The sequence below is a fragment of the Quercus lobata genome, chromosome 1 (assembly GCF_001633185.2).
Source record: "Quercus lobata isolate SW786 chromosome 1, ValleyOak3.0 Primary Assembly, whole genome shotgun sequence".
In the NCBI taxonomy this organism is placed as follows: Eukaryota; Viridiplantae; Streptophyta; class Magnoliopsida; order Fagales; family Fagaceae; genus Quercus; species Quercus lobata.
Window position 1 is genome coordinate 21082866 of NC_044904.1, and position 10636 is coordinate 21093501.

At 35.7% G+C, this 10636-nt stretch overlaps 1 protein-coding gene across 2 annotated transcripts; it reads left to right on the forward strand.

Annotated features, from left to right (window-relative positions):
- The first annotated feature begins 666 nt into the window (after positions 1–666).
- Positions 667–9923, forward strand: LOC115983052 (BEL1-like homeodomain protein 8). 2 transcript variants are annotated; one of them, XM_031105770.1, is made up of 5 exons: positions 667–943; positions 1901–3374; positions 7869–8272; positions 8355–8415; positions 9037–9923. In XM_031105770.1, the coding sequence occupies exons 2-5, from the start codon at positions 1953–1955 to the stop codon at positions 9556–9558; spliced, it is 2409 nt and encodes an 802-aa protein (XP_030961630.1). In that variant the 5' UTR covers positions 667–943; positions 1901–1952; the 3' UTR covers positions 9559–9923. The 2 variants fall into 2 exon arrangements, with proteins under 2 accessions (XP_030961630.1, XP_030961629.1); XM_031105769.1 differs by having other exon boundaries at positions 1907–3374.
- The last annotated feature ends 713 nt before the right edge of the window (positions 9924–10636 follow it).

Consider the following 10636-nt stretch of genomic DNA (forward strand, 5'->3'; position numbering starts at 1 on the left):
AGTGGCAGATTTTACTTGTAGAGAGCTCTTTTAATTTATTTGTTTATATTTTTTAATTAATATGTAAATCAAGCAAAGTATTTATGGAAGGGCAGGCAGACCTAACGTATCTGGTGCGATAAATTGCACGATACAATAGAAAGAAGAAAGTTGAGTACGTAAAACAGTAGAAAAATACAAAGTTGATTTTTTATTATTCAAGAATTAAGATTAAAAAAAAAAAGTTTCAATCTTTAATATACCACCATTAATTAAAGGTAGAGTAGGTTCTGTTTTCTCCCATCACTTTTCTGCTTAGTTTTTAATTTATTTTATTCATGTATAGTACAACTTTTTTAAAAATCATACTTTTAGATTTATAAAAGTACAAAGTATAAAAAAAAAGTATATTTAATACACTGTCAATAAAAAAACAAACGATTTGTTAATTATGGTCGTCAACGACAGTTCCTGTTGCTCTCTAACCAGTCTCTATTAACCGTACATTAGTACACTTATCACAAAACTACAAAATCCCCGACTACACGGTGGTACTTTTCCGTAATTAATCCCATTCATCAAGGGTGTTTCTTTATACCTATATCACACGCTGCCTCTATATCTTTAGCCAAGAAACAAAAAATATGAGTGCAAGATTTCGGTTTGGGGGACCCGGAATTCAATTCTTAAAAACTGACACATTGTCGCCGTTAAAAGTAACGGACCTAATGTACACGTTAAAGCTAACGGCGACAGTTTGCTAAAAACTTGTTCGCAATTATTGTCATATTGTGTGCTTTCAAGGCTCTCTTCTCTCAAGCTCCATCATAGTCCCTAGCGTAACACAAACCTCGTCCTCAAGAATCTCGAACAACCAGGAAAAAGAAGAAGATGTGTCAGATTCGAGTTTCAAAAGGGTCTTTCTCAGAATTGAGATCTGAGGTACCATAATTCGGTGGAAGAGGTAAGCATGAATGAACTGCTTTTTGAAGTTTTTGCAATGACAATTTTTGTGTTTTTGTTTTGTTTTTGGTTTTGAGATTGATGAAGATCTACTTAGATGTAACTAGTTTATGTGGAACTGTACGTATGTTCTTGATTATGGTTTTGCTTTTTGGTGTCATGGGTCTTTGTCGAATTATGACACTTAAGTGAAAATCTCACTTTTATTTATTATTTTATCTTTTTCAAAATTTGGGTCACTGTTTATGTTTAAATTATATAGCTTCTCAGAGCTTATTCATAGACAGGTTTTAGAGGTGTTCTTGAGCTGAGTCAGCTGGATCTGTAACTCGGATCCTACATTATTTATTGTACTTTTTTTCTTCGATGGTCGGATTAGGGTTTCAGCATGATAGACGTGGACATGTGGTATTGTGATTCTCTAGCTGAAGTGGTGGTGGTGCTTTTACGTTTCGATTTTTGATCTAAAAAGCTTTACTGTTTTTTGGGTGTTCATCAAGTTGAAGATTACCGACAGCGATAGGGATTGCACTGTTTGTGATAAAGTTTCGGAGCGGTGTGTGTATGAAATAATTGTCGCTTTGGTAGGGAAGTCAGTACAGTGACTTGTTATTTCAAAGTAAAACCTATGACCCAAAACAACAAACAATAAAACAAAACAAAAAAAGAAACAAGCAGTGGTAATAAATTCGAAACAAGATAGTGGCATCTCTCTCTCTCTCTCTCTCTCTTTCTCTCTGTGTCTTTCTCTATTTGGTGAAGCTTTTACCTTGAATCTTTCTTCGGCTTTTGTTTCGTCCTCCTAGCTGCACAGTGTGCATTTTATGTGTTGTGTTATCAACGCATGCATTCTTTGAATATCACTGAGGAAAGATGTAGAGCAGCCCTATTATTCTTTGTAATTTAAATTGATTATATAATATATGTTTTATTTTTGATGTTTGAACACGATGATAAGTTGCAGAAAAGTGCTTAGAGAATGGTGCTTTCAACTCTAGCTTGGTGAGTCAATGGAGATGAGTGGCTTTAGGCCTGAACTGCATGTAGCACAGCAAAGCCGGCGTGATAAGTTGAGAGTTCCGCAACAAAGTTCAACCCCATCTCACCATTTAGAAGATTTTCCTGACAATTTGGAACAAATACCAGTCGTCCACTCGAGGCTAAACCCAGATCTTGTTCAAGTTCGGAATGTTGACAATGCCAATTTGCTTTATGACCCAGCTGTATACTCCTCAGATATGATCCATTTTTCTTCGAAGTCAAATGTTCGCCAAGAGATAGATGCAACTGACCCATTTGCCAATTCATCTCACGCTCACCCAATCTCCTCCAATTTCAATTCTTTACCTAAAGCCCCCGGTGAACCACGTAATTGGAAAAGCCATGGTGGTTCACAGCAAGGCTGTGATTGGGCGGTGAATTATGCTAGCGGTTCGGTGGGTAGTGAAAGCAATGTTGTTCCAAGCCCGGTGTTTTTCGGGGAAGTAAATAACATTTCTGGATATCCACACTATTCGAAACCTAGTCATTTCAATGAGTTTCAAGATGTCAGGTCGTCTTTCAAAAATCCGTCCAGTACCCAAGATAGACAAAAGCATTTCACATCTTCTTCTCCACTTTACCAAAATAGTCTCCAAGATGTTGTCACTTCAGCTTCTAACAGAACCCAGGGGTTAGAAATGGTGTCACTTGTGCAGCACAATTTGAGAGGAACTGGCCGTGCATGGCCAGAGGGTGGGAACGAACTTGCTCTACTTCCAGCCTATGGAAATCAGTCAGACGTGTTGTGTTTTGAAAACGCTGGTGCTTGGCCAAATAGACCAGTTGAGAATTGGAGTGGTGGTGAATTGGGTTTTGCTGCAAGAAAGAGTAGTGATGAAGAATTGAGAAATGTTGTGAATACTGATTCCAATCCTCAGGGTTTATCACTCTCACTTTCATCAAACCCAACTTCAAAACTGCCTCAGTTTGGAGAGGGATCATGTGGGTCAGGACCAAAGCCATCTATAATTAGTAAAGGTAGTGGGAAATCTCTTCAAGACATAGTGGGGGTTTCTACTACTAACACTTATAGAAACACTGGTCCTCTTGGCCCTTTCACTGGATATGCAACCATTTTAAAGAGTTCAAAGTTCTTGAGGCCTGCACAGCTGTTATTGGATGAATTTTGTGGTATAAAGAGTGGTTTAAAACTCTTGAAACCATGTGAGGTGTCTGAGAGGATGTCTAGCGAGGTTAGCACTTCAGGTGATGCTATGAATGCTACTGAAACTGAGGTTGGTGCAATGGGTAATAATTCAGGTGGATCTTCCTCCACATTTTATAGTTCAAATGAAATTAGTGGTGATGGTGGAGTTGGGAGTAGCTCTTGTGAATCTTTTCGGCCTGACTACCAACAAAAGAAGGCAAAGCTTCTATATATGCAGGAGGAGGTTGGTTGTTGATTTATCTTTATCTAATTAATTATCTTCCTTTTGTTAATATATATATATATATATATATATGCTTGTGTGAGATATGTAAATAGTGTATGCGTGTGTGATAATGTTAAAATGACAATGGCATGTTAGTTTCTTTTGTTTGGAAAGGATTTAAATTGTTAGAAACCAACAACATGCATTGATTATTGGGTGTAGATAAGTATGTTAAAAGGAAAATGCTAAAGTTAACTTTAGTTTAGCAAGTGATGTTAGAGATATTACAATTTTTGCTTCATAAAGCTTACAAGTTAATGTGTCATAAACCACTAAAAAGTAATTCAAATGATAATTAATTAGGTTGATGATGTCCATTAATCACATTCATTGCATGTCACAATGATTAGTTTGTGACATTTTGTAGTAAAATTTGTAGTAGCTTTAGAATTTTTTTGTCAAGAGCTTTTAGCTTAATTGGAACCTCTTGGTGTTTTTAACATAGACATCCAATATATAAATTCCACTGCTCCCAACTATCAATGTGTATAGAAAAAACAATTTCCCACCAATTTTATTAAAATATATTTACAAATTGAAATGACAATGAATTTGATTGGTGGATTTTAACAACATAGTAAATGAATGATTGACTATTCTTTTTCTGATGGATGCCACATAGGTTTGTAAGGCTTATGCAATAAAATTTTTAATTTCCCTAGCATGAAAAAGATCCTTTACATTTCAAGGCTCTCCATTTCTTCCATTTCACTGTTAATTAGGATTTAATTTCTAGATCTAATGGTTTGTCAACATCATTCAAAATTTTAAATAACATGGTTGTTTGTATACCTTCAAAATATTAAAATTTAATTTAAACTATAATATTCATCCATTTCGGATGGAAACGATCCTTTTCCCCCTAGCACCACTCAGGTCAAAATTATAGTTGGAATCCTGTGACTTTGTAGCTCAGTGCTTATAACAAACTAAGTACATGAATTTGGTTTCAAAACCTTTTTCAGGCCTCAAATCTCACCTTTCAGATTATAAATTTATATAGAAAACGAAAAAGAAAATCTGTATTATATCTATGTTCTCAAAGTTTATTTTTCATCTAATGCAACAAAATAATTTGTTAAAAATCTCAACTATAATTATCCGCCTATAATCCAGGCGAGTTCCAAATTGTATTGATAAAAGGAAATGCAAGATATAAAACTATTCATAGAGAAAATTACCTTTTAAATACTGTTCTCATTGAAAAAAAAATGTCTTTATGTTTGAAGAACAGTGATAGAAAAGTTAAGACATTCTTTCTTGGGATTGGTGGAGAAAGGGAAGAAGGGGTATTAACAGAGACAAATAAGGAAGGACTTGTAGCTCTCTCTCTCTCTCTTTATATATATATACACATATATATACACACACACGCACATGTTATAACTAAGTTATAAAAAGTGCAACCAAGTGGGTGCAACCAAGTGGGTTCATAGGTGAATATAATTTTGAACTGGAAATATGTGTGCTACTGCTCCAAATTTAACATAGTGTCCATATTCATAAGGGAGACTAAAGGTTTTCAATCACTCTCTGCTTGATGCAGCTCTACTATTATAGGCTCTATGTAGCTGGCTGTGGTAGTCACTCGACAGGACCTGGGGACAGTTTAGCCATGAGCTTAAGTGATTCATCCCAAAAAAAAAAAAAAAAAAAAAAAAATCGCTGATTAGGATATCAATCTAATATTTGATCTTGGGATCAACATGTTACCGATAATTAGATGGGCAATGAAACTCTTATTTTTACATTCACTTTCATGTTTTAAAATGTGGACATTTTAAAACAGTGGATGTATGTTTTACATCTACATTTTCATATCAATGTAGATATTGATGTAAAATAGTGCATGTAAACGAGTATGAGAGGATATTTTCCATAATTAGATCCCCTCTAGTGTTAATGCTTGCCCCTTATCTTTAATTTTTTCAAATCGGCTCTCATCTTTGAGCTTTATATTTTATCCTTATCTAGGCGTCCTCCACATATGCATACCAAGAATTAGATCTCCCCTAGTCATATTGAAATGAGGTTGCTCATCCTTCCCATTGAGTCAATCACTCAATCTCACGGAAGTCACTTCGGACCGAATCAATTAATCTTGGGAAAAATTAATTAACAAAGGTTGGATTTAATGCTTGAGACTAGCCGTTGGAACAACTTAAACATAGAAAAACATACACAACATTAAAAAAATATGACTGGCAATGAGGATGATTTTTATTTTCTAGTGCTTCTATTGCCTTCTATGGAGATTCAGGCTTGCAGTGGGGTATTGCTGTACAACAAGTTTGAATACCAGTGCTGAATGAAATATTGGATATCCAATATCACTTAGCATGGTATCAAATTTGAATTTTTTATGTTCTTTTCGATGCTAATATGTGTATGATTATGATTTTGATGATGTTGTTTGTGTAACTAATGCTAGTCTCCCCTAGACTCCTAAGTTACTTCCTTTCTTCATTTTATTTTCGTTATTCACTTGACTATACTGTTGTTCTGCTAGTCAACACGTGTTTGGAAGTTGGTTGGATTGTAGCTGTGTATGCATAGGTTAAATATTTGGATAAGTTATTTGGTCTCCCTAAAGTAGGTCTTGGCACCTAATATGAAGCCTTTGCTTTTCAATATCTCAATTCTTACCTTGGTTTTCACCAATTCTTATGAGTGAAAAAAGAAAAAGAAAAAAGATGAAATTAAGATGGATTGTTATCCTAGTAGGAGATAATTTGGTTATTTCTTTGCAAATCACTCCTCACTATTTTATTTCCTTGAGTTTGGAGGATTATAGCATCTGGATGATTCATGGCAGTTTTAACTTGCTAATTCTCTAAAAGTAATATGTTTGATAGGTTGATGGTGCACTGTCATTATATGAGAATTTATGCAATACCTCAAAATGACTACACGCATCAGTGATCCCTATACTTGTTTATATAGTAAATAATGCTCAGTGTGGGACTTAGCACACACCTATATGATGCCCTCACATATAGTACTTGACATCCTTTGTGTATCGCTATCTCTCCCTGTCAAATATTTGGTATCTTTGTCAAATGAACTCTTGCTGCCTTGCAGTGTCCTTGAGTCTTAAGGCATTACCGTATTGGTTTGGATATCATTTGACAACTTCGTCTTGCCCATGTTGCCATGTGGAATGTTATTGCACTGCTTTCTCAAGTTTTTTGCTCTCATATTCAAGTGAAAATGGAATTAAGTTTTTCGATTGATTGATATGTGCTTCTCACTGATTTTATATGCTCATCTTTGATAGAAATATCTTCAAAGTCTGAAATTTCAATTAATTTTTTTTTTTTTAATTTCAGTTTACATGTTGATGCTAACTTTTGGTGCATTTCATAGGCCCATAGGGCATCCATATGCGTTAAAGTTCCCGATTTTTAATAAATATATAAGATGATTCTAGATTGATGAAAGATCCGTTCTAGCTTTCACTCTTAAGAGAGTCCTAATGTCTTTTTAAAATCATGATGAGGCAGCTGTGACTATTCTTTTGTCCAAATATGCTATAAAAGGAATATAGCCATTGCCTATGTTAACTGCAAACAGTTGATTGAAATCAATGAAAAAGATAAATAATCATTGAACAACTTTAAATTTAAAGTGAAACTTTAGGGAACAAAGAACCGGAATTTTAAATGGCCCACATTGTCATTAGGATAGGATATGTAGGACCATTGAAATTTAAATTTAAATTTCAATTAACAGTACACACCACTTCTTTTCTAGTCGCTTTATTAAAGTCCGAGACCCAATGAGTTGTGTCTGTCAATGTCCAAAGGCCTCATTGTAGTGTGAATTTAGGGCCTATGTTAATGTTACTATTAATTTTTCTCATTCTAGGATGAATAGACAACACATTTCAACTGTCATTACTCTCTTTCACCCATTCCAATATAAGGATTAGTCAATCAAAAGGATTAGTCAATCAAATAATAGATAATAAATGGGTCAGTTTGGAAATAAACGAATTGCTGGTTGTAGAATACTATCATTCTCATCATACTTAACTCTAAATAAAATAAAATAAAATTTCCAACACTTTTTCCCTCTTTTGCCTAAGCAAAAAGACCGACCAAAGTAAGTGCACTCAAAGAAAATATCATCTTACTCTGCATAAGTTGTTATCATAACATTATAACTATTGAATTTCTTTCATGATGGTTGTTATCAATTTTCACCCAAGTCACTTATTTAAAAAAAAAAAAAAAAAAAGGCACCCTTGAGTTGACTAAACTGCCTAGTGCTATAAAAAAATCTCACAATTGTCTAGATGACAAGTGGTTAACAGTAAATGATAAAGTGATTTGATTGGATAAATATTGTCAATATTATTATATTGGTTGCAGTACTCCTCTAAGTAGTTGCATGTACTGTTCTTGCTTTGTGACTTGCTGTGCTGGACCTTTCTCTTCTTTTATGTGAAAGGTATGCAGAAGGTACAAGCAATATCATCAGCAAATGCAGATGGTAGTTTCATCCTTTGAAACAGTAGCAGGTCTAAGTTCTGCCACTCCTTACATATCCTTGGCTCTGAAGTCAGTCTCTAGGCACTTTCGGTCTCTAAAGAATGCTATCTCAGACCAGCTTAAGCATATAAGAAGAACTCTGGGGGAGGATTTGTCATCACCGACAACTGGTACGAGCAGTAGTAAAGTTGATACAAGTACGTCGAGGCTGAAGTACTTGGACCAGAGCTTGCAAAGGCACAAATATGGTGGGGGCAATGTGGGGTTCCTTGAAACCCAACATGTCTGGAGGCCCCAGAGAGGCCTACCAGAACGTTCGGTCGCTATTCTTAGAGCCTGGCTATTTGAACATTTTCTTCACCCGTAAGCCTCTCTGCGTGATTTGTTTGTTTTACAATTTTAATATCATGTGAATTGGTTGTGTTTATGGATGATGCTGTTTTAGGTACCCCACGGACACAGACAAGCACATGTTAGCCACTCAAACAGGTCTTTCTCGAAACCAGGTAAGGTTAATTAATTTTATTACATAATTCAGCATCTTAAATCAATTTGTTTGGTTGTCTAAACTGGTGTGTGGTGGTATTAAAGCCAATCTAGTATAGTAGCATGAAAGAACATTCTCAATTAAAGAAATCAACACCCCCCTCCCTCTACTCGTAGCTCAATTGGTATTGCTTGGTATTTAACAAAGAAGTACATGATTCAAGTTTTCCCTTCCTTAACTATCAAATTATACAATAAAAATCCCCACTCCCAAACCTTAGTGTTTTGATCCCATTTAATTACAGTAAGTCTAATAATGTCAATAATTATTAGACAACTACTGATATGATAGATTGTGATTGGTGTATAATAAAAATGATATCAGTAGTGGTCCCAATGAAAGTGATGTTGTAGCATTGTTGATTTAATTATGGTCTAGCCAGAAGTTCCTGTTGGGCTATGTGCAGTTTGGCTTGTGCCTACAAATAGTAGTATCTAGAAATGTATTGTTATACTTTCTTTTCTTTCTCTCGAGTTTGCTGCTTGGATTAAGAATATTGGTCATAACTCATAACCATACTGACCTTTGTATGAAAAAACATGAGTTTTAGCCGTGGTGATATTTTGACTGATAAATGCAGGTGTCGAACTGGTTCATAAATGCCCGTGTGCGTGTTTGGAAACCAATGGTTGAAGAAATACACATGCTCGAAACTAAAGGTGTGGCAGAAGCCAACCAAAATTCCAACAAGAATGGTGGAAACTCAGCTGCTGAAGGTAGCCGTGACCAATTCCCTAACAATCTAAGCATTAATGCAATGCACAATAAGCAGATGGAATGCTTAGGTATGGAGTCCTCACCGAGCACTGGACATGGACTTGATGCAGAGCAGTGGAATCAAGAGAAGCGTTCGAGAATGGATTGTCAGATTCCAACAAACATGGATGGGTCATCATTGATGGGTTTTGTCCCATACCAGCGAGGTGGCCTCGAGATTGGGGGACTTGGAGTTGGAGCTGTTTCCCTTACATTGGGTCTCAGGCATGGTGCAGAAAATGCACAGCATCAGCACCAGCACCAGCACCAGCAACAGTTGCAGCAACAGGAGGATCAGCTTAGGCAGCAATTTGGAGGGCAGATGATTCATGATTTTGTGGGCTGATTTATATAATGCTTGTTGCCAGCAGCATTGGAAGTGAATAAAGGGAGAAGACACGGCTCCTTACTGCCACCATGTTTCATTATGCATTGGCCTCTCTGAAGTTGTGTATATTGACAAATAGATGATTTCTTAAAGGAGTCATCCATTGTTAGTAGATCCTGCATAGGGGATGCGTGATGGTGAGAGACCATTCATCCTTGTAATGTGGCTTGAATCGCCTGATATCATATTTGTAATCTTTTAAGATGATGCTATATATTTTCCACCGTCCACTACTGACTTCTTAGGTGAGGCAACTTCCCTCACCCTAGGTGCAATTATGTAATATACTTGTATGAAAAAAAAAAAAAACCTAAATGAGAGAGATGGAGGGCCTCCTGGAAAGTCTCTAGTGCGTGCGCTACGACACCCTTCCCCATGCAAACCACCCCCTCCCCCAAGAGAAAAAAAAAAAAAAAAAAAAAAAAAAAAAAAAAAAAAAAAAAAAAAAACACTAACAGATGTCTCTTAAGTCAGAACCATATGCATTTTTCATTTTTGATAATGGGATAGTTATAATGGGGAAGGAAGGTTTGAGTTTTGAATTTTCATTGGAAATACGAGGATGTGGTTGAGCTATAAGGAGGTAATGCTTGTGTTGTCTCTGAGATATTTAGGAAGTTGATGAAATTAAATTAAAACTTCTCAATATCTGCACAATGCACATGTATATTATAAATTCACTGAAATATTTTGTACAAAATTATTTTGATGACTCATTTATACAAAATGGTTACTTCCAGACCACTGACAAATTAATGGTCTCTTTGAAAGAGTCCTTGAACATGGGCACCCGCACACATGAAATCTTTCCTACAATCCTCATTTACACGAATCAAACAAAAAATCATGAATATGGAACGAACTCACTAACATATATGGCCAGATCCTTAGTGAGTCCTAAATGTTTGATTTGCGCCTTACCTAGACTCCTAAATTCCAACAAGTAAAACAAGTTCAAAAGATTTAAAGATTGCATTTAGATTCTTATTTTGGTCCAACAAAAATAGCCCCAAAATAATTATCAACCTGCTAACCA

Coding starts and splice junctions, on each gene's coding strand:
- LOC115983052 (XM_031105770.1), top strand. CDS start 1,953: ATGGAGATGAGTGGCTTTAGGCCTGAACTGCATGTAGCACAGCAAAGC. Junction 8,273..8,354: donor TTTGAACATTTTCTTCACCC/GTAAGCCTCTCT, acceptor ATGCTGTTTTAG/GTACCCCACGGACACAGACA. Junction 8,416..9,036: donor CAGGTCTTTCTCGAAACCAG/GTAAGGTTAATT, acceptor TGATAAATGCAG/GTGTCGAACTGGTTCATAAA.